The sequence below is a fragment of the Ylistrum balloti genome, unplaced genomic scaffold, assembly GCF_031769215.1.
Source record: "Ylistrum balloti isolate Yb309-2 unplaced genomic scaffold, AGI_CSIRO_Ybal_v1 Utg369772, whole genome shotgun sequence".
In the NCBI taxonomy this organism is placed as follows: domain Eukaryota; kingdom Metazoa; phylum Mollusca; class Bivalvia; order Pectinida; family Pectinidae; genus Ylistrum; species Ylistrum balloti.
In genome coordinates, this window is record NW_026781965.1 from 1019530 (window position 1) to 1046034 (window position 26505).

At 32.6% G+C, this 26505-nt stretch overlaps 1 protein-coding gene across 1 annotated transcript; it reads right to left on the reverse strand.

The window, feature by feature from the left end:
* Nucleotides 1-24397: 24397 nt before the first annotated feature.
* LOC132543960 (vesicular acetylcholine transporter-like) lies at nucleotides 24398-26017 on the reverse strand. The gene has a single exon (XM_060207517.1). The coding sequence runs from the start codon at nucleotides 26015-26017 to the stop codon at nucleotides 24398-24400; it is 1620 nt and encodes a 539-aa protein (XP_060063500.1).
* Nucleotides 26018-26505: the final 488 nt, after the last annotated feature.

A 26505-nucleotide genomic window follows, 5' to 3' on the forward strand; every position in this document is an offset into this window, starting at 1 on the left:
AGGATGGTGCACATGAGGAAGCTAGGTAAACTTTATTTTTGGCTTAATATTACATTGATAAACTAAGAAACTACAATGAGAAACTAGTGCTAATGTATTTTCAGTGAAATATTGCTGCATGCACAATGTTTATTACATTGTAACGTCGTTTTCTTGTTTGTCGCGTTGACGTTGGCAAATAGAAGGGCGACAACTCTGCCAGGTGACGACGTAGGCCGGCTCACAATAGAGGCAAACGTTCCTAGGAAATACGATGTCCCATTTGTGATCTGGAAATGTTTTATTTGCCGGGGAAATGCTACACTTTGTTTTCCAAATAGGTGATGCTTTTCATCCAATTAATGACAGAGTTACAAAGATTAGATGTGATAATACTATATACACGAAGTACACTATGTCACGAACAGGTTCTAATTCAGCAAACACACATATACACGTATGTAAAGTATGATCTTATTATTGTTTACACGAGGCTATAAAGTGTAAAAACATTATAATTGTTTAAGATATGATATAAGCAATGTCACCTTGTGTTATTTAATTCTTGATTCACGAAGTTTGAAAAATCACATTGAGATAATGAGGGTAAGGTATTTCTATGGTATTTTGTGTGAAGTGTCAGTGATGCATATACATCAATAGGGAATTAGTATTTAATGAGTCTACCTACAATCTGTACTTATTTGTAGTCCCTTTGGGTCGATATGAAAGTGTTACAGCCCGTTATATGTTACTTTTATCATGACAAAGAATCTAATGAGCATAAGTTGACCAAACCGTCACTGAATTAGTCACGTCTGTTTTCAATATATTTTATTCTGTATAACAAATGATAATTATGATATTGCTGTATATGAGGCAGTGGGCAGCTTGAAGGTTATAGTATTCTAATTGGAAGGACGCCATCTGTATGCATGGTGTTAGTTTCCCTGGGGATGGCTAATGTTACTATAGACCAGACCTTGACCTTAATCAAAGTCATAACAACTGGTACAATACTAACAATACTGTCAGTAATTTAAGAAGCATGCTGCACAAGTACACTGGCTAAAGTGAAGTGATCGATCCGATATGGCACTTTACCTGAGAAGGTTGGGGATGATCTTAAAATATATATATATACATGAGTTTGTTGCAATCTTCCAGAAAGTGCATCGTGTTTCTATGATATATCAATGATCCCCTATTTTGCACAGAAAATATATATTTCTTAATTATGTTTTAATACATGTCTCATCATATGCCGTGTACCTAGTATAATGACAACATTACGTTCGACCTACATAACATAATATATGATATTTTTTCACTTTGTATAGATTTACACTGTTTCTAAAGCCACACTCACCATAAGGTGACAGTAGTCCGCAATATCTCCAAGCCGAAATATACGCCTGTACCTTAGCTGGTGAAAGATTGTCAAAGATTCCTTTTGCAAATGTTAAAATCGTAACAATATGTCACAAAGTAAATAATCAATATGGTTGGCAGTACGTACTCCCATCAATATTATATAGATATATTGTTACGTTCATGAATAATGTATCATAACTTATTTCCTTTCGATATGTTTTCTGTGAAATTATACACACAACGTGTGAAATGTCCCTTGTGTGCTCAAATCGACAATGATTTAAAACAGAATACCTAAAAGTATATATTCCACTAATAGGGTTTTGTTTGTTTGTTTTTGTTTATATGTACTAACCCTTATCACGTGGAGTTAGTGGTGGTTACGAATGCGCAGGTAGAGACATTAAGATTAATAAAGATTCTATTAAAACATATCAAAGCGGATTAGTGGTACTATACACATACAGTTGTCACATTTATAACTAATCTCTCCCGAAGGTTAAAAAAATAGCACGTTTTATATCGTCACCAAAGTTAAAAGGTTTCAATTTGATGTTACATTCGATGACACATTGAAGATATACAATGTGTCGATGGGTACCTGTATAATGGCATATTATATTGTGTCCACAATTATACTCACATCTTTATCTGTGATATATATATATATATATAAAGTGTAGTTAATTACCTGTATTTTAACATATTGTGTCCACAATGATATATATTTATAACAAATATTGAAATCACCTGTATTATAACATATTGTGACCACAATGATATATATTTATATAAATATTGAAGTTACCTGTATTATAGCATATTGTACCAAATGTATGAGATGGATTTTTCACGAAAAACGGAAATATTTGATAACTGATCGATACATGCACCTTTACACAGGGTATATGTACTGCTTGTACACATGAACCAGGGAACCTTAAAATGAAAGGTCATGTGATTTGATCCAAAGGAACTTGGTGAGAGGGAAGAGAAAATTATGGGAATCACTTTATATTATCTGTGTATACCGATGTATCAAGCAAAAAACAAAACGCCGAGTCTAGACGGCTGAATGAGATTTTTTATGCAATGAAATCTTTGATCAAATATGGATGGAATGGAAAGAGAATGGTTGTTTTCTTTTTCATTTGATTTTACTCTGGTTGAACAAATGATATTTCACTCGAATGTGTAGATAATTTGCATCGAATTATGAAAAAATGAAATTCACTCATTTTTAATTGTACTTGTAATATTTGTACCATGAAAAACATAAATATGTATATACTGCTTGTTCATTTTATTTTCCGTTTGAATTCAATACCTTTTATATTCTTATTCCACGGACCTCGGATTAAGCCTTTAGTTTGGAATCTACCGATAAGTTACTAGTTACTTATGGTTTTGTGTGTCGCGATTTTATATAATTTCCATAAGTATTCTGAACAGAAGGCTTGCTGGGTGAACTTGAATCAACATGGACATAACTTAGCGGGATATTTAACTTTTCATATTCGTAAACCGGTTACCACGTTTGCTCAAATATGAAAGACCGATGAATAATTGTACACATCCCTAAAATTATGGAAACATTACATCTATATGTACTTACTCCACATCAGCTTAATTAATTCTGTCAAGCGATCAATATTGTACATGGTTTATCTTCAAAAACCTTCCAAATTGTGCTTTATCGTATTTGATAAGACTTTTTGCAAGTCTTTTCCGATATTCTTTGTATTTGTTCTATATTTTGAATTTTGCTTTATTTATTTATTTATTTATTTATTTATTTATTTATTTATCACGCAATGAACATTTATAATTAAACAATTGTAACGACAATGTTGTAGGTTTTGGTTGAATTTTTATTTGCTTGATTTATGAAGCATGTAAACTGACGCTAAAAAGGTAAAAATTGTTGCAAAATATTAGTTTCAATCAAACCTTCGATTTAGACCCTCCCATGAAAAATATTGCAAGGAAAAATAAGATAAATCAATATTCTTTCAGCAAACCATTCCATATATTCATCAATAATTAAAACATGATGATAAAAATGAGTAAACAGGTTCGAGCCAAATTTAAACGCTTCTTTCGTTGTCCACATAAGTAGTTAACTGTACATGTGAATGCATTTCCAGAGAATATGAGGTAAACATTTCTCGTGGTTCACGAGTTAAGGGAAAACAGATCTAACTTTGGGATTTTTATCAAATGATGATATATAGTTGACAGCATGTCATGTTGTACAAATATTTTACATCAGCAGGTTGTCTTAGTGCAGATATTAATGTCGGGTTGGCTGGAGAAGTTCTGAGATCGATAGAAACCGGAGTTTAGAAAGATCTAATGAGCGCATATCGGTAGTAATTAGGGTGGGCTTGTATGAATATGTCCCAAATTGGGTGATTAGTAAATATGTATAGATCGACATTACGACACGAAGCCATTAATATACCGCCAATATCAGTTATCAAAATCACTGAGTAAATGGGAGCACCTGGACTTGTCTCAGCCTCTATCGAACAATCGACCAGGGCGGTAGTTATCGTACTTTTGTCTCTGTGTTCTCACTGTGACTCTTTGTCCAATTACGGCGTCCATATAACAACTTACGGTTAGATTGTCCTCATTTGGCTTGGTACTAGAATATAGGCCATCAATGCAGATTCCTTATTTACTCCCAAAGGAGAACTATTCTGGAGTCGTTAAACATCATCAAGATCCTGATAAGACATCGATCGATTATCGATTAAACTCAGAGTCAATTGTTTTCCCAATAGTTTAGGGTTTTTGGGGGGCAGGATTGAGTTATGATCAATGTTTTAGTAAGATGTTTTCATCTTCCATACCTTTACAATGACGTTTCACAGTTCTTACTGCTGACTAGGCAAAACCTTTTCAATGACGTTGTACATACAACAGCAGATGCTGTAACAGTCGATTTTCTGTGTGATTTACAAATCAACGAAGACCATGTTATGAAAAGGAAAATTATACAAAAAAGTAAATAGAGGTTTGTCTTATAAGATTTATATTTCCATGTCCAATGTTCACTTTGTTTCACATTAGTGACATACCAACTTAATTACGCTTATAACATAACAACTTTAAATCTTTGCAAATGTTGCTTCACGTTAGACCTACGGAGAAATTGCATGTAAAACGGTAGGCTATTCCTTAGAATTACCTACCATTCTGCTGCTTTTTGTAATCGCACACATGGGCAAGTAACTATCGTATATTTATTATATGCATGTATGAGCGTTTCGTCAAATCAATGTAGCTATATGTGAAGCAAAACTTGTCTAGAAGATCTAGTTTAAAACCATCATTTCTTAATTTTCTAAAAATAAAGACATGTTTGAGGGGACTTATGTGTGATCGGATGTAGGGCATAATTTAATATAAAATGTCAACGTAACATCATGGACTTTTGTATTGTTGATAAATTTTGTGACCAATAGTTGTCACATAAATGATTTAAGAATTTTTTATTCAAAATTTCCATTTTTCGGTTGCTTTGAAGATTTTCGTTTTCAGAAAATATCATTTGTGTTCATACATTCTTGAACTCACTCTGTGTGTCTTACACGCTGTATAATCTGCATTTCTCAGAATGCAAGAAAAAAGAAAGCTCATTCAGATGAAATGTTTGTTATCCCGTCTGATGATAATGAAATATGACATCATGACCATGATACAAGGTACTATTTAAAACAGCGGAACTGGCATGCTGAACATGATTTATACCAAAGTTCTGGGTAACATGTTGGAGAAGTAATTTAATCACTTGAATTCGGGTTTCAAATTCTTTCCCTACGAGGCAAAATTTTCTATAAGATTCTCTGCAAAACGATATAATTATTCTGAAATTTATACTAAAGAAAACAAAACAGGAATTAAATAGTTCATGTCGTATTCATGCTGCTCTTATATAGCAATCACGTCTGTAACCAATCGCTTAATTAGGGCGAAGGAGAAGCCGGGGTATACCATCCACTTCATCTGGCCATGAGAATGCCTCGACACAACTTGTTAGATACAAGGAAATAAGTAACATGTACATCAAAACTTGTATTAGAAATAGAACCGTGGAAAATGAGTGATTCTAACTCACACGAAGACATTCAAAAAGTTCAAATAGAATAAACAAAGCTATTTTAAACAACTTGCCTCTTGTATGTCGTTGGCGACACCAGACAGGTAAACCTTTGCCAAATCCAAGAAAAGTCGCCCTTTTACACAAGAGAATTGAAATGGAAAGAAACCCAACACCGAGAAATAAAAATTAACATGCTTTTCATGCTTAAACGGTAATCTCACCTTATTGTTGGCGTTAAAAAGACACAGATGAAGAAGATATCTGAAGTAAAAGAGGCCTCGGTATATTTATTTCAATTGAATGAAACAAATAGCAACAATTATCTTGCAATTAGAAGACAACAAATATATTATGTATTGGTAAGTTTGTGAAATGGGAAGACGTGGTTAGGTTTTGACTTCCTATCCTGAGAGGTACTTTGATCATAAAAATTTCGCTTAGAATGAAAAACAAAACAATAGCGTTTCACAGTTGTCACTTTCATGTTGTTTAAATTTACAAAGGAGTTTCTGTTTTATCTACAGCATGTGCATTATTGTAACAAAAAACAAAACAATCAAAAAGACAAAAAATGATAATGATGTCTTATTTCCTTTCGTTATCTGTCCAGTCACAAGCATGAAATTTCCGTTAAAATTAAAATTCGATATGTATTTATTAATTATTTGATACTAACATTGTCTTTACATCAATAATTGATCGTGCCAGCTGACGGATGTTATCTGCAATAACGTTGATTGCACTATTCAATAAAAAATTCAACTTCAATGTTAAATGATTTATATATGTAATACATGTAATACTTTGTTGTATCACATATCTGTGTTTTACAGACTTACGTGATGTGTCTTATTGAAGTAGGAGACAGTTATCCTTCCGGAACACGTGGTCTTATTCTACTTGTACTTTAACTTAAGTCTCCGTGTAAATACTTCTGTTGTTAATTGCAGAAGTTTTATCAAATGTGACTTTCGATTAATGTGATATCGTTATTCTCAGATGTTTTTGTAAAAAATATAAATCTTTGTTCAAACTAATAACGAGTTTACGTTCATTCAAATGCGTTTCTGTGATGTTATTAAGAAGAAAAAAAATGTCATCCAAACTCTCGTTTTAGAATTTAATCATTTTTCTGTATTCTGTATGATATTATCTTGGCATGATTTTTCTGTTTACGATAACATTTTATAGTTAATTACTGGCTTTTACACTTCTGGCTATTTAAAGAAGTATGCTGGCTTGTGTGTCTTTCTGATGGAGTGTTTACTCGGAAGTCGTCGTTACTCGCAGATAAAGGCCACTCGCGAAACACTCCCGAATCACTTTGGATTTCATTTCTCCAGTCAACATGCAATTGATCAATGAATTTACATTATAAACGCTTTACTCTGTTCAAAGGTACCACTTAAGGGTGATATGTGATAGGCTTAAGCAGACTTTAGCTCTAGAGGTCCTGAACAGGAGAAATTTTGAGGCACCCCGGGGGCACCCATTGACATTGATGAAATTGCTAATACTTAGAAGGTGGCGTCAGCTCCCACGGGAATGATTATAAATGTCGGCTTCCCAGCTCCAGTTGTTTTGTTTGGTTTTTATTTCAATATCAAAATGCAGCGAGACTAGTAGAAACAAATGGCTAAAATTTCAGAATTGTCGTCGGTGACTGAGACCTTATTGAAAAATACCTATTGATACAGAAGGTTTGTCTTCTAATAGTTGATTAAAATCTCAGAATTATTTCATCATAATTTTGCTTACTGTTAATACAATACAATAATTTTGCTAACTGTAAATACAATAATTTTGCTTACTGTAAATACAATACAATAATTTTGCTAACTGTAAATACAATAATTTTGCTTACTGTAAATACAATACAATAATTTTGCTAACTGTAAATACCATAATTTTGCTTACTGTAAATACAATACAATAATTTTGCTTACTGTAAATACAATACAATAATTTTGCTTACTGTAAATACAATAATTTTGCTTACTGTAAATACAATACAATAATTTTGCTTACTGTAAATACAATACAATAATTTTGCTTACTGTAGATCCATACCATGATTTTGCTGAGGTACATCACAGCCCATTGATACCCCATTATGTAGCCCCCAAACAGACTGATGTGTAGTTTGTCCAGTAAGTACTCTGTTAAGATGAACTAATCATCAGCACCGATTAAAATGAGAGAGGGAAATAACAGATCAGCTGTGTGTCATGTAGACAGGTAAATTCAAATTTTGTTCCAAACCACCTACTAATGTCAACTGTTATAACGATTGTTTGAAAACACCCTATCGTATCAACTGTACACCCGTTCAGGAAACTGGTAAAGAACATACATGATTCTGATGTATCTCAATGCATATCATAAGACACAAGTTATGGGACTTCGCTTACTTGTCAGGCGGTAGTTTTACTGATGTCATTTGCTAAGGCGATATTGAAGGACCCAAGAATATGGTCAGCTGTATTCCACTGGTAGGTCGTAGGATACGACTAAAAGTGCCCCCCCCTCCCCCGGCCCGGCAGAATCTGGAGTCTTTCTTTCGTGTCTTCTACCAAGAGGGCATTGAAAGACCTAAATGGACCTGCTGCCTCAATTAAAACACTTGGAATTCGTGATCTTTTCGTTTCTTTATTGTCAGCTCTGCCTGTTTGTGCTTTGATGTCCCTTTTTGACATTCGTTCTAATATGACTCTGGTTTTTGCGAGAACGTTAATTAAATTTTGAACAAATATCACAAAAATCCCTACTGGTCCTCCTCTCATATTCTATCTAGACCATGTCAACCCAACCATCATATTCTTTACAGTATATGATAAAAAACTTAATCGGAAATAGTTAATTTATACACTTTTAAAATCTTTCATGTTATACAGATATTCAAAATGGAATTTACATAATGAACTGTAAAGTGTACATGTAACAATTTATTTTTTGATACAATACATATTACTGATCGCGTACAATGATTATGTTTGATATTACTATGCCAAAACGTATAAAAGAAAGCATGGACATGACAACAGAATCTTAATTCAAGTACAAATTAGAAGGAACTATAACAAAACATGAAAAAAAAGATATACACGGAGCACCTGAAAAAGTACTAGGATAATACGACCATGTGTTACCGAATAAGAGGCGTCTTTTGCTTTATCTGATCAAGTGAGATTATCTTGTAAATAAACTGCTTCACCTCTCTTGATTAAGTTTAAAATGGTCTAAAGATGGTTTGAGAGATACTGGTAAAAGATTATATACTACGCTTCCTACCCGGAGTTCGTTTTCATTCAATTGGATCATTCGCGTCTAAAAACGGCGACTTTCTCATTTTCGAACAATAAATTGCTGATATAACTATAAACGCAGTTGCCATTAATCAGAAAATATATGCGTTCTCATAACTTTGGAAGAACCGTTTATAATTACGACGAGTTGGACTGCCTAACGAGGGCTACATATGGTAAAAGGCCTAATGAAGTGATAGTTAACGTCACGAAACTCTCCAAAGGACGCCAAACCTGGAGCATTGTACGGCATTTGTGTAGAAATCGGCTGTCGACTGTTACGCTTCACTAACCCAGACGCCTTTAATTAGCGAGTTACTGGCTGTCCCGAGTCAGCTACGTCGGCGTATTAATACATTCAGACGTCTTCTTAACGCAGGTCATCAACAACATTTTAGCTTTCATATTTAAACGAAAGTGTTGGTAGAGCAACTTTATGACATGATGAGGAATAAACACATTTTTGCATCTTTCTCGTTAATGTTGCTTGCCGTATGCCAGTGTCTCGTCTTTACATCAACTTTTCCCTTACTTTCTGTATATCTTATTTTTCGGGAAATGAATTGTTTGGTAATAATTAAATAAAGCCTGGTTGATATGGCAGCTTATGGATTAAATTGCATCCTTTATCGTGGGAGATCGATGAATCATAATGTTTAGTATTGTAAGAATTGTTTCTTTCTCCTTTCGATATTTGACGGTATTTGTGATCCATGTGTCAAATTGTTTTCTAATATAGGAAAAAGAAACACTGGAAGTTAAAAATTTGTTTCGTTGGAAGTTTGTAACATTAGAATATAGTGATAAACTCAACATACCAATGACCCTTGTCTAATGTTCTAGCCTACCCTGTCAGTGAAGCGTGACATCATCAGTTATTTGAACTAAGAACTAGTTAATTACCTGTGGATTAAGTTCCGTCTACATGCATACATTCAAAAGAAAACTATATACACCCATAGGTTCGAGGTGTAGTGTAACCAGCAGATTCTTAAGTATGAAAGCCACGGCGCTATGTACAAACATGCAAACTATATTAAAACGCCCCTTGGTACGTTGATTGGAAGGATAACGTGATTAATTAACACATATTTTGACATGAATGAACCCTGTCCCCTGCCTATTACAAGTTAAGCGAGGCGATCGATACTGGTAAGCACACAATATCGACGGAGCCGCCATCCCTCTCAAATGGCGTGTCACGACAAATCTCGACTGACACTACTCCATTTATCCCTTCGTATTTGCTCACGATTTGCAAAGAATTCAAAATAAGTGAATTACACTTTATTATATTTCATCGGCGACCTCTGCTTTGTGGTGTTTGCACATGCAATATCAACATCAGTACCATCGATATTGATAGGCCACTCTATGAGGTAAATACATGTCTTCCGGCCAGACGGAAGAGAGGGTTCACGGAAGCTAGGGGCGTGATTCTTCCGAGGTTTGATGGAGAGTTATTATATAACCTCTATTGCAGTGATCACGCTGAAACAGTGCCGACTCTACCCATAATCCTCGTCAAACTGCCAGACAGAACCGTTAACCTATAACCTTATACGGCCGGCTCAACTATTCATACATTGTATTCTGACTTTTAGCGATAAACTTTTCATAATATATTGGCCAATTGGAAGAAAAATGCTTAACATGTATTTTTTCCTATTGAATATAAATAGATATTTTTGTAACAAATAAAGAGAAAATTAAAACATCTTCAACAATTATGATTATTTTTTGTATTTTTGATACATGACGTAAACATTATGACAAAGACTTATCGTCTAGTAGGGGATTTTCTAAAACCGAAATCAAGTATTCAGTACCAAGATCAGATTTTATAGTACTTTTGAATGTTTGTTTTATACATTTACCTTAGTTCTTGATCATCAAGTCATATCACAGTGCGATCATACAAACATTCTGCTTTTGTTAATTGATTTAGTAAAATATATTTTGAAGTGCTCGTATTTTCAAATGTTTATGTATGCTACTGTTTGATCAGCAGAGACGGTTTTGGAGAACGGTAAAATAGTGGTATCAGTGTAATATTCCAATATATTAACATGTGATATTTTCTGACGTCAAAAAGGCCCACTTTACTTTGAGAGGTAAATAATATAACAAATGGAATAGGGTATTAACAAGCTGTTTGTGTTGAAGGTTGAAAAGTTTAAGTTGAAAATGATAACTAAATATCATGAGAAAGTCACGAACTCTAAAAGACCGCGTCATCTAACAGTATAAAATACTACTATTTGAAGTATGCTTCGATATGTAAGGAACTAAAAGCTGCACTTAATAATTACTAAGAGCATACTATTTTCGTTTTCTACTGGCATACAATCAACTGGGGTAATTCTAGGCCGATTGGCATCCTCTAGAACCTTCCCTCCATGTTACACGGGGAGCATTTCATCAGCGTCACTATTGACACTTCAGAAATGCATCCCGCTGGAGAGTAGTTGCAAGGTCAAAAATGTCAAATATGAAATATGATTATTTTACGACACGATGTACAATTTCCTAGAGGAAGTCAATAACAAGAGAGCTCTCTCCAAGTGCGATAACTCGGGTCGATAGCTAATTTTTACTTTCCCTGTCCATTCATCAGATTTAAATGTCTACTGGCGCTTGGCACTGCACCATTGTATCGGATTAATATTTGACTTTCATACATTGACAACACGGCCAGTTTCTATGATGTTTTCCTCTAGTATTTATGGGCTCGGTCCCACGGGACTGCTGTGGTAATTATATTATGTACTTTCTCGTGATAGATCGGACGGTTCTGGTGGGAAAGCAAGATTTCTGTTAACTCCATCGGTACTTCTATTGGTTTCGTTTGATTGATAGGTCATAATGATTACCTATAGGAATTCATAACTGGCTGCAAAATTACAACGCGGTTTAATCAAAACATATTGCTTCTTTTAAGCATGAATAGCGTACTGCTCATAATCATGGCTTTTACCAAAAATACCGTAAATGAGAGCAACAATAATAATCATAGGATATTTCTCATTTATTATTATTTTATATTTCTTATCTGAAAACACATTTCTAGAGTTGTATGCATTATTAAACAACATTGTAACATCTGAGAGAGTTTCTACACTTTTAATGGTTTTGATAGGTATATCCGTAGAACAACAAGATGAACATGGTCAGTTAATGTCTATCATATCTCTGATTTCTCGCTATATGGTTTTACAACATATGAGATTGTTCCAATGTTTTCCATTCAAACAGCGGATTAGACGGTATTTTGGTTCACTAACCAATGTCATTGTATATCGACAAAGAAAATAATTCAAACATTATTCAGATTCTTTATTTATATATCTTTGGAAATCGTTGTAATATTAGTATCAGCGTCGAGAAGTCGTTGTTCTGTGTTCCGGAACATTTTCTCATTATTTTTCACATAGATAAAATAAATCAGTCAACGATTCCAGTTTTTTTTAAGTTAAAGCTGAATATATATACATACATATACAGTCTCTGTTTAATTCAAATATAAAGGTTGAATTCACAGTGTCCGATGAAATATATATATTTTGAAGAAATGTTTAACATCTGTTAATATATACATATTCTATGTACAATTCTTATCCATGGATATACATACATTGCGATCCAGATGTTCATATCACATGATAGACAATTTGCCACTATTATCATGAAAAGAATACTCAAACTGTCTATCAGAACAACTTCCGAACTTCCCTTTTTGGGGATGTCGGCTTGGTGTGATTGGTAAGATAATTGTTGAATTTCTTGGCTAGGTTATTTCGTGCAGTGGGTCGTGAATTCAAGGCCTGGAAAGGGAACGAATTAAAAATTGTTTTCCTTCGTCATTTGTGTTACCATGTTCATATAGATATAGAATATATATATATAAGTGTGTGTGTGTGTGTGTGTGTGTGTGTGTGTGTGTGTGTGTTAGCGAAGGAGTTTATGTGCAATTTTTATAACTTGTCTTTATACAATTAAATCTAAATTGAAGTTTTATTTTTCATAGAGGTGTAATTTATTTAGATAACACACCTCAAGTTCTTCACTCCATTAAACATTTCACAAGCCTACTCTAACCTTAGACTATATGCATTGAAGCGTCGGGAATGTTTTTCCTACTTGGTATTGTAAATCAATTTAGATCTTACGAGTTTGCACACGTATTAAATGTAACATGGTCGTTTTATTTTTTACATGCACAGTAAGACACAAAATGTATTATTTCTAATTTGAGACATTTTACTTTGAAACAATCAAATGTCCCTGAATATGGCCATTAGCCCCTATAAAAATCTACTGGAAGGAATTAAAGTCAATTGTCTTCTAATTCAGTTGATTACGACTGATTTTCTTATATTATTGGCGTCACGCATAACTTGACAGAATTTATATATGGATGATTAAACATCACAAGAATGGGCGATATGTTATCCAGTGCAAAGTCTGCTTCTCGATCGGCATTTAACAACGTGAGACCAATCTATTACAATGCTATAGGAACAATGTCTCCATTTGCAGAAATACAGACGATCAATATCAATCAGGTGTCACACGACCGTACACATGCTTTAATAAATAGCAAGTGTATATGAGAATAGATGTTTTATTTATGTTTTATTCTCATCGTGAGCCATAAGTCTTTGTAAGCATACACATAATTTGTTTGGCGTAATTTATCATTATCGGGTAAATATCTTGCATCTTCCCTACATATGTATTTCAATACTAAAATATAAACAAATTTACCAGTAATGCGCAATTTCAGTGGTCTGAAACAATGTTTATTATTATCTAACGAAATTTCCCGAAAGTTATTATAGTTTACCTTAAATAGTGCATTTAGACTTCTGACACGTGGTCACAATTCCATAAAAAAAAGGGAAAATACTATTTCAAATACTTTACAAATACAAAACTGTGAAATATATATACGCTATATGAATATACGTCAATAGGTACTGTTTTAGATAGTGATGTTGACAGACAATATGTTGTTTTTTGCAATGAGAGAAGAACTTCTGTGAATAGTTAAGCATTTCTGGGAACTATTGGAAAGGTCGAAAATAAAGGGGGGAAATGTTACAATATTATAGGGAATTTCAGTAAGTTTAGTAAACAGAGTAACACTATTGTTCTGGTAGGTTAGGAAATGCCAGTTTTGATAAGTAATAAAGTTTTTATATCGACTTGTTCATTATCAGGATAATACATTGACGCTATGTTTCTACTAAAATATATTTTCTCTTTAATCTACAAGGTAGATTTTGTATATGAAATAGGAATGATATAGACACAGTCTTTAGCTTTGGATAAGATCTGTACATTATAATATTAAACGTTTTTTTCTCTGTTGGTACCAATAAGAAATTTTATGAACAGATTTCTGTTAAATCACATTTCGAACTTGTTTTGCTACACGGATACATATCCACACATTGGACTATACTTTGGTGTGCGGGTTTGAAAAACATCTCTATGCTTTCTTACATATGTATCATATGATAGCGTTCTCAAATGCAAGAACACGGAAGGACGCAATCTTTGTGATACTGCCTAGAGTATAGGTACAGGCCGATTAGTACAACTAATGAAGTGAACCCTAAATTGTCCGTAGTCCTGCCCTTATTAGTGTGTCGATGTTAGATCGTTCAGTATGAATACGTGGCAATTTAGTTTTGTCTTGTTCCAAACATGATCCTTCATCAGTTGAGGTCAGCGACAGTTCGCATATCCGGTCACCAAATTGTTTGATTACGGATCATACTGACCAATGAAGAAGATCGGATTCGTATCCGAAGTCAAAGTTTCTCCGCAAGAGTTATCGATACACTCTAATTCTTGATCAAGAGTAAAGTTGGAATTTTCGGGTTTCTCAAATTTGAGGTTGATAAAAAAAAGGCTTTTGTTTAAATCATATGAATCGAGAAAAACGAAGTGTGATTTATGAAATAAGATATGGGAATCATAAAACAAGAATGCAAATATCGACCTCTAATGATTGTAGTCATAGGCCGTGATTCATCTCGTATGTACAAATAGTATAGATAAGTTAGATGTTGTGACCTAGATCTCATCAATGGATTACGACTGTAGAAAGCATACAATTAAATTACTTTTCCGTGTTTGAGGATAAATGTTATCGATATTGGTATATAAGACTCTTGTAAAATTCCTTTTGTGAAAACTCTCTTTGTTATTTATGTATATAAAGCAATGTTCTCTTCCTTACTGTGTATTTCATTTACACATAAACGAGAACACATCAAAACAATTAGATAAATTCGATAAGACGCTGATGCTGTTACACATAAATGACAATCTTCAGTCATAGGACTTAACAGTATCTAACCAGATCCCCCACACTGTTTAAGTCTTTTTCTTCATAATGTTAGTTAATAATATCAAAAAAATACTACCAGAGACAAAAATTTAAAAATACGATTATGGATTTATGTGTCTTTATATGTATTATTTTTTTATCACACCTGCTTAAATGGAACTACTTACATGTGAACAGATATATAGAACGGATGGTTTGTATTGTGAACGTTAGGTATATATATAGATCATTCGTGCCCGAGAACCAATTGTAAGTATGAATTCTCATTTAGAAATGAACGAACATTAGAAAACTTATATTCAAAGCATCACTTAACAAATACGTGTTAAATGTCTTACTGACATGTTGTTTGAAGTCTCAAATGGACTTTGTTGCTGATTGTTTCAGGTTATTATCAAAGTTTTGTTACCTTTAGAAAAGATGCTATATCCATATAGGCCGCATCAGATCGTAGTGCACAGTTAGGTTTTATGGTTTAGAGATTTTCCCTTTACTATTATTTTCAAAGATATTTCATATAATTTGGCATTCAAATTTCCGCAGATATCTTGGATTAATTCCGAACCATTATCAAGACAATCCTTTATATTGTCATGGTCATATCGAATAAACATCTAACAAAAAAAAATGGTTTGTGTCATTGTACCCTTTTAAACATTCTAGAATTTTCTTCAGTTCTATATTTATAGACATATAATATTATAACCATGTCACTGTCTCGTTAGAATTGCCGACCTTGTCAGGTCATGCTGCTGATGAAATAACAACGAGATTTAAATTAGAGTTATGTCATTCACATATCTTCGTTTAGAATTTATATTGTTCACGTGTCTTTTCCAGATCTTCCGGCCTGTCATAATGGCGCCCGTGGTCGATGTAGAGCTACTGTGTTCCGTCATATCCTGGCTTCTACCGTGTATCCGGGCCTATATAATGAGTATCATGTGGGAGCATTGCTATACTGCAGTCACAGAGAAATTTCATCTCCTAACTGGAATACACGGATATTGGATGTTTTGTTTTGTGATTGAAAAAATGATTTATTCTATCAGTGTTACTATATTAAAACAACCAGATAACACCTTAATACCTTTGTCTGTCTTACCTTCTATCGCATGTTCCACTGAATCAAACACATGGGAGCATGGATTCCAAATATTATATCCAGTATTTCAATAAAATGTATCTTAATCCTAATTGTTGTTGTCTAAATCTAACGCCACAGTAAACTCCTTTTTTCCGATGCTACTGTTATCTCATTCTCGGAATTCTACTGATATAAATGTAACTGAAAGATCTAATTCTACTGATATAAATGTAATTGAAAGATCTAATGCTACTGGTATAAATGTAATTGATTTATCTAAGTTCTTCTGGTATAAATGTTATTGATTTATCTAAATTCTTTACTGGTAAAAATGTAATTGATTTATCTTAATTGTACTTGTATAAATGTAATTGATTTATCTAAGTTCTTCTGGTATAAATGTCATCGATTTTTCTGAATTTTTTACTGGTAAAAATGTAATTGATTTATCCTAATTATACTGCTAAGAGTATAATTAATTTATCTTAATTTAAGTGTTATAAATGTAACTGATTTATCTTAATTTTACTAGTATAAATATATCTAAGTTCTACTGATGTAAGCGTAATCGATTTATCTTAATTCTTTACTGGTAAAAATGTAATTGATTTATCTTAATTGTACTGCTAACAGTATAATTTATCTATCTTAATTTAAGTGTTATAAATGTAACTGATTTATCTTAATTTTACTAGTATAAATATACTTGATTTATCTCAGTTCTGCTGGTATAAATGTAATTGATTTATCTCAGTTCTACTGGTATAAATGTAATTTTATCTTCAATGCTTGCTACTGATCAATATTTTAAGATTTACTATATAAAATCCAACACTAATATTTTTCATAAACAGAAAATGATGCTACTATAAGATATAACAACGTTTTAATGGTACTGTAAGATATCTGGCTTATATTGGTGATATAAGATTCTATATATGGATATCTATGCTATAATGGTGTTACATGATATACTTTAGTTATAATGGTACTGATATATATATATATGTGTGTATGTGTGTTATAGTAATTGTTATATATAAAAGTTATATTGCTGTTATATGACATCTCTGAGTTGTATTGGTGTTTTAAGACATAGCTCAGTTTTAATGGTATTATAAGATAAAGCTAAATCACAATGCTGTTGTAAGACATGTCTAAGATATATTTTTAGATATATCTAAATTTCAATGCTATTATTAGATGTACAAGATATCTCTAAGTTATAACGCTGTTATAAGATATATATATATATATATATATATATATATATATATATATTTAAAGAGATATCTAAATTATAATGGTATTATGATGTGTTTAAGATATATTGATGGTTTAAGATACATGTAAGTTCCAATGGTGTTATAAGTATTTCTTATAGTGCATGTACCATAAGATACATCTTAAATTTAATTGTTATGTACATTCTTGTGCCACTCTAAGGTAGCATTCCTTTTTTTCAATAAACCCCAGCTCTGACGATACCGAATGACCCTGTCAATTCTGTCTTAAGACTAGGAGTACTAGAAAACACATCTGATTTCTAAAGTTATTATTCGTAAAACTTTGTATCAAGTGTTTTGTAAAAAAAGTGATCTCGACGCTCCTTTAATCCAATTTAAGATATTGAACAAAAGATATACAAATGAATAACACCTTTCAACGCAAATTTAGACATATATATATATGTGTGTGTAAATGTGTGTATGTCTTATGTGACCAGTCTTTGTCAGTCATTTGGAGATATTTGAGAACAAAATAAGAAAACGAAAAATCTATGATGAGTAGTAATTCATTGTTATTAATGCAATAATGATGAAAAGTGATGGTAATATAAATACAAAACGATAAATAAGAAAAGTTGATTTGTTTTTAGACAAATACATTGGATATATATATGATGTTTTTTGTATTTGTTTATTTAAAAAAAAACTTATATATATATATATTATAATGGATTTTATGTCCTTTTCAGATACTAGGCTGCCTTTAAAATGTCTCTAATGTTTTACTGATTGTAAAATGTACGGAACATAAATACTAAATAGCGAGATGCTATTATGCAATTGATTCTATACTAGACAGAAATAAGCCCATGTTTTACTACTCGGAAAAATCTAATTCTAAGAAATTGTATTCAACATCTATAAATACAGAAAGTGTTCGAGTCTCAGGAAAAGTTTAAATACGATCGTTAGTATGACATTAACGTTTGAAATGTTTGAAAATAAATGATAGGGAAAATGACACCTTTCACAGTATTTTGTTTAAATACCATAAATACCAAACCCAAGGGGGTTGTTATTTACCATCACCATGCTTTTAGCGCTTGGCATCTGCTTATTGTATAATGTTACGATATGTGTAATAGATCTAGCTATATCCATAAGATATGTCACATGATCCGGTCTGTACATATTGATCACAGTCGAAATATGATGGAAAGTCTCATAAACGTGGAGGTTTATAAAATCTAAACCTTATGCCACTTAATTCTGTCGCTTTTATCTGGAACATTTATTCATGTTTGCCATTTATTAATTAAGTTGTTAGTCTTATCCTGGATAATACACAAGAGGAAAAACAAATATTTCATTATCGTTCCCGTGACGTGGGATGAAGCCATTTCGTTTACTTGTGAGAGCACTTAAGCTTGGTAGTGCTATTGTATCATTGATGAAAATCACACAAAAAGCATCAGTCTCAGGGAACACAAATAACAGCTGAAAACTCATGGGAATCCATCATCGGTTTAAATAGCATTATAGTGATTGCTAGTGCTTTGTTCTGCTCTAACATACTGGCTATCTTACAGGAAGATAACGGCCATTTAAAGTTTGTGTTTTGAAGAAACGTAAAGATAGAATCATTATTGAATTAAAACGTTGTACAATAAGATGTAAGATGTCTTACGCACATGTGGACACAAGGCAGACAACCACTTTTATGTTTGTCGACTTAAAGCATATCGACTTTGTTTTTTTTTCGTTTATCTGAAAGACTTTGTTTGTATTCACGAGTCATTAGATGGTACTGTAAACATCTCCAGTCACAAAGTCATATTACATCGATTTGGTTCCCGTCTTTTCCATAGCAAACCGAATGGTAATGTAAATTCAATAGAAAATTGTTTCTATATTTTCCAAACAATGGTCTACTGTCTTGACATAGAAATACATCCAGTATATTCTACTCATTGTTCTTTAAAGAAAAAACGTTAGTAGTCAAGATATTTTTGGTGTCCTTTTACATGTCTGTTTCCAAAGTATTGTCTTTGGTTTTCATTAAATTATATATTGTTTGTTTCAATTCAAATTATTCCTATCACTTTTTCAATATTTTACCAAATAAGGCATCCGTTCATGTATAAGATATCTTATTGGTTTAATCCCGAACATTACAAAAGAATAAAAACACCCGTAAATACGTGGGGAAAACTTGAAATTCAAGATAAAATGTAGGTAAATAACAATAACATTTTTGGAAACATAAAATATTTACGAGCATATTCAAGCAATGAGATTTATTTAACCAACGTACAAGCATGGATAAATAAACACAAGTATTCATTATTCTAAAACGAGGAAAAGACTTTTCAACAACCAAATAAACAAAACTTGTAACTATAGTAAATACAGTGTTCAATAGATCCATGATTTCTAACTATATAAAAGGTATAAGGAATATTTCTATCACAGCAACATCAATATAAGAACTCGTAACATTATATAGATTACACATACATGTGTAAAAAGTCTTATATACATACATAGTAAATGGCAGTAAAAACACGTCTTTGTGATATCGCAATAATAATTTGACTATATTTATTTATCTATATATTTACATGAATGCTTACTCTACTAAGTTGAAGGTATAATTCATAGAAGAAGAAAAATTCCAATTGAAATTTAAGGTCAACTTAACATGACTTGACATGATGTCAAACAATGACTTTGAAGAAACAAAAGTGGTTTAAATGAATGTCTTGCCTGACAGAATTGATGATGATAGCAATCACGCCTTTGTTTTGCTTAATACTTGTTCCGTAATTTGGAAGTATAATGAGTTTAAAATCCATTATCAAGGGACTAAGACTTTGGATAAAGCTTAAGAATTTTGTTCTGAACATGTTTATATACATAAGAATAGAAAATGCATTTTTTCAGCAATATCATGCATGCGACAGTTTCATTCAAATATATACTTCATCAAAATATATATTGCAAAAATTGTGTAGCATATCATCCTAGATATTCAAAAGATGCATTTTAGTATTCAGTAAATATATACATGTATAATAAATAGATAAACAAGAATGTTCCTACAACTATTACATTTTACATAATATTTTACGCAAAACTCAAAGTGGCTCAAAAGTGATATGACAAATTCGAGAATAGTATTTTTTGTTTGATAGTCAGGATCATTTTCGTTAAATGTATAGAATCAATAAAATCAATGCATCCATCAAATCATATTCTGTCGACTACTTCCCTTTTCATAGAGTGACTGTTTATTTTATTTTTTTATCTACAAATTATTTCATTGAGATGATTGTGTGCTTTACCGGTAAATATAGGTAAATATCTATATCTTTTATATTATTTTTCACTATAAACGGTGAAATATTTATGTGATCAATATAATAACATAATGTTATTGTATAGTCACATCATACACAGTATGTACAATAGTTATCTACATTATTTACATATATTTCAAAGAAATACATTTTTATCTACATTAACGTTTGTAACAATAAATATCTACAATATTATATATTTACATCTCTCTTTATAAATAAATGATCTAGTTTCGACATATTGATACATAATATGTGTTGTCGCAAAATAACCAATCAATGAAGATGTGTTTATGGATTCCAATTATTACAGAACTTAAGTCGTCGCAATTTTCCTACATCACGATTGGGTTTATATATATATATATATTGTGGTGATGAATACATTTCTTCTTTTTGCATATGTAATGTTATTTTGAATCCTTTAAGTAATCTGTCATTAATTTGCTGAATATGAAGGCGATAAAAGTTGAATACAAGTAGTTTAAAATAATACAATATTTTGTTAAACCTGTTCAACCAAAAATGCACCGATTGTGTCATCAGCAAAACGAAAAAAATCTTAGGCGCGCCTGCTATTTCTCTGAGAGAATGGTCCTATATGAACATAGACACCGAACAACATAAATATGAAAACAAAGCATGGAAGAGATGACGAAATTGAGGATAGAGATATTTGTCGAATTTTCGCGGCGTCTGCCGCTTGTCAACACACAAATGTACTTGCAACCATACAATTATGATACACCAGAAATACACATTATCGGCCCTTTTTACAGAAAAATGATTATAATTTTAATAAGGTTTTATTGAATGTTTTTGACATTTGGTAATTAGTGTAGAAGCTTTCTGTTCAAATATTAAAAGCCAATCTTTCAATTGACAAGTTACAATATTGATCTTTTATTTTTTATTTTGATTTTAGAAATTAAAGCGAGTACCGTCAATTTTGTCGAAGACAACAATTCTCTCCGATATTACAGAAATGCAATGTCCTATCATGTTTCCCGTCCGATTTTTTATCTAAAATTTTTTAATAGTTTTATAAACTACAAATCATAAAATAGACCATCAACGGTAAGAAAAAAGCTATGGCTTTTCCTAAAAATAACCTTTTTTTAAAGATCTTTACTTGAAATGTAGTATTTAATTTTTTACATATATGATTAAAGAGTTTATGATATATATATATATTATGAAAAAAAAAGTTTTTATTGTAACTACACATACATTCATTTTTTTATAATATTCTTTTTACAAAATTTTACATATTTTTCATCAAACTCGAGATGTACCGGTAGACTACTTTCCTCGGAGTGTGACATGCAATTGTTTTCGTAGCGGTCATATATACGCTCAGTGTCTACAGTGTCATACAAACCGAGATTTATATAAAACATTTTTGATATTTTAATCACCATCTACCACACAAGAACTTAGAATGTTTTTTGTCCCTCATAATTGGCTTTCGAGGTCCATCGGTGGAAGGGATTATCGAGACACCTAAATTTACACTGCTGTTCTCGATTTTACTTTATAACTTTGCATGTATTTATGTAATTTTTGTGTCTTGCCAAAGGGGCAGATAGTCTCAAACATTTGACAATTCGCTTTTCCGTACTGTGGTTATTTCTTCATATAAATAAGATATATTTCTTAATCTGAAAAATCCCATTATATTAAAATCCCTCAATAGAGCTATAGGTGGTGTTTTGGTTTGCTTTTGTGTCCGTTCTATTTTGTGCGTGTGTGTTTTCTTTTCATCTAAAATATTGCGCCCAACTACTATCATGGATGCAAACAATCAGTTTTATAACTGTTTAATATAGTTTCTCAAGGCTCAATAGGTAAATCATAATATAATAATTATGAGTTAAAATATAGTGTATACTCAACATTGAATATGTATAAAATATCACTATTACTGAAAACATACTTTGTAATAAAATTATTTTCAAGCTATTTGCCTATTATATGGGATAAGTTTTTTTCTGATGTTTGGTGAAGCTGAGATAAATATGGTACGGAGCTACAGATTCAACAACAAATCCTCTATAGAAGAGAACTATATAGTCGTTATTGTTTCCTTGTTTTTATCCAATTAATTTGAACTGTAGTTCTCTTCACATTCTCCGAATGCATGAAAACTCCGATATTTAAATATAATTTTCCATCAACTGTTAATAAACAGTATAAAAATTGCATAATAATAATATTTGCAATAAATATAGCCTTAGTCAGGATGGTTGTAAATCTCACATAATGTAAAATGATGAACATATTTTATAGTTATACGTATTAACATGTATAAAGAAAGAGTTTCAATAACACACAAACAGACTCCTGTGCACTACGGTAATATGTTTTAAACACCTAATTTTAAACTAGTCCATATGTTGAAATCAATATATCTTTTGTATTTCTGTATTTTAATGTAAACTATTTATTTATATGTATATTCAACATTTAAACAGGTTTTATATTGAATTTATGTATTTTTCTCTCTTTCAACCATTCAACTATCAAACAAAAGTAAGTTTTTGATTGAAATGTATCTAGAAATTTATTATTGAATAATCATGTTTAGACGTATATTTTTATATGCAAAATTCATCTTCCTGGGGTGTTGTCATTAACATTATTCTCATAGTTTTGTCATATAAACCGAAGTTGTGATTTCAATACAGTTCATACATGATGCCAAGGCTTGGCATCAGCTGGATATGTAAGTTTCCCAGTGAACTTGATTGATGGTTATCTTAATTAAAAGAATACGAAACGAAATTAAAATCATAACGAAGATTTCTATATATTTGTTTTCTTCGTATTGTTTTCTTCCCATGAATCATTTATCATTTCATATTTCAAAAGTATCGTGTGTATCATTACATATATATCATACAAATTAGCGTCTTATCACAATCATAATTAATCTTGTTCATACGCGAAATCAGACGTATGCATCTATACCTATATCATTTCGCAAGGAAGCTTTTGTTTGAATAAGATTCAATTTCTGTAAGAATCTTTAACTAGAACTAGAATAATACAGTGTTCATAGCTATGTAATACAGAGTTATCACTCTATAGAAAAACCTGCAAGGATGCGCTAATAACGGACACGTAATAAAGGTGTAAAACATCAATTACTCACATATGTTAATGTCTTCACACAGACGCCGTATACTAATAATAGACTTAGACATGCTATCTAATAAAAAAATGTTTAACATCTATAGATACACAACCATCCATACTCCAGTGCTTAATAACGACTTTAAATTTCTGCCATTCGGTATCAAATTAAAGCATTATATCTTAATCAAATGGAATCTTTCTTGGATCTGTTACCTTCTACCCACATTTAGACTACTTCTAATCGGATGAAGTATGCCTTCAGGAAAAAGGTAAAATACTATTTGTATAAAAAAATTATCAAATGTATTGCACCACATCAACTGTATGTCCGTACACTTGTATTTCTAAATATTTTTCTAATGTTTACTACCAAAACAACTATCTATGCTGTTTCCAAAATAACTATATTGAAACAATATGTCCAAGTATCGAAAGAAACTAAATGCATTTCATTTCACCTTGGGCCATAAAATGAGTAGGTTTCAGGATCCTTCGGCTCGAAATAGTCAATTTCGGCATTGCCGATATAGGTGTTTTCAGAGTTTTTCCCAACTCTTAAGTGATTTTCGCCGTTAAGATTTTGTACTTCCTTTATTTTGCCGTTAGGTAGTCCTCCATTTTGCATGTAGGTGCTGTAGTCTTTCGGAGGGGGATCAGCAACAAGAATATCACATTCGTCCGTGAATGGTTTATACTCATAGATCTTTCTCAAGAAGAATAGCACCGGTGCATACAAGAGGTTGCTGAGCATTATTGCAACATTGAGCCACATGAATCCAATGGTCTGTACGATTTGACCAGCCATAATGGGTCCTAACGCATATGCTAAGGAATACGATATGTCGGCAATGGCGTAGACACTACCGTACACGGACGAGTGTCGAACATCAACAAGGTAAGCTAATGTTGGTAATATAGCAGTGTCCACAAACGCAACTCCCAGACAGAGACCCATCAATGGGAACAAAACCACAAAGAAAGCACTGGAAAACGGAATTATAAAACAACACACTCCTTCAATGATAAGCCCCACTAACGCAACAAGCCATTGGTAATTAGGATATGTCTTAGCAAGATACACGGTTAAGACCACACCTCCTATGTACGGCAAGAATGGTGGCAGCCAAACAAATCCTATTTGCCATTCAGTCGCATCCATTGTTCCTTTCATCCACATAGCTATAGTGGGCTCAAGAAATGCTAGTGATATGTTGGACATCGCTAGGGCACCAGCCGCTACTAAGATGTATGGGTCCATGAGTAGTCTATAGATAGGAGTGCCTTGTGGACGCTCTTCCTTTGGTATCAGTGATCTTTCTAACCGGACAGGCTTCATAACAAAGAGCAAGAGTATTCCATCCACTAAACACATGGTGGCGAGAAAAATGAACGGAACAACCTTTCCTGCAAACTCAAACAAAGTACCTCCGAACGGTGGGGCAACTAAGCATCCAAACGAAATAAAGGATTGCGCTATTCCTAAAGCCTTTGTTCGTTCTGCATCTTCCCGATATCTATCTGCAATCATAGCAAGGCCAGATGTATCTGCAAAGGCAGATCCGAGTCCTTGTAAACTTCTTGCGAAGAAAAGAACGGCATATGTTTCGCCAAATGCAAATATTATTGTAGAAAAGAACATGATAATAAGACCTATCATCAGTGGAATATCGTATCCTATCCTGTCTATGAGTGCACCTGTAAATGGATTTACCATCAGCTGAACGATTGCCTTTGATGCAAACAGAATACCGACCGCACCACCTCCTTCGGCATAATCTGTATCTGATGAGGAATCAGATTTGGGTGGTGCAGTCAAGTTATACGTTGAATTCCATGTTGCATTGAAAGGAGCTTGTACCACAGCTTCGTCATCACTTCCCCAGTCTAGGACATCCTCAAGGTACATCGGTATGATCGGCACAATCACCATGTACAACATGTTATCCAAGAGCAACGCCATGCTTACGATCAGAAGAACCAGACGTCGCTGTGCTATTGGATCATTTATTCTATCATTCAACATCTGAATGAAGTCTGTCACTTGTCCTTTCATCGTTATTGCTATCGACACCATCTTGAAACTTTGTCCTAATTGTTGATTTTTCTTTCAAAAATATAAATCCCAAATAATTCCGCTGTTCTTTGTACAGTGTTACAAACTTGCCGTAAATTCCGTGTAACGAATATCACAAAATCACCATAGAAAGCATTCTGAGATGAGTCAGATTTAAAAGAGCTGCACTTTTCAGTGAGAAATATTAAATTACCTGAGAGTCCGATGAAAGCTTTTTCACATGGTACTTAAATGTCTTTCCAAAAGTAGAATTGTCCCATCCGTGTCCTTCGTGTATAGTGCCAATAGTTCTGTGTTCTCTCGGAGACAATGCCACCATAGCCTTAAAGAGGAGAAGAAATAGAATCTTGTTGAAGTCTGCTGTAAAATATCCGATACTTAAATAGACAAGAAAAGAAGTAGTACTTATAGGCACAGAAAATCATAAGCTGATGCTAACACAATGCTAGGCGATAGAGTCACCAATACCGTCAACCACAAAATGTAGC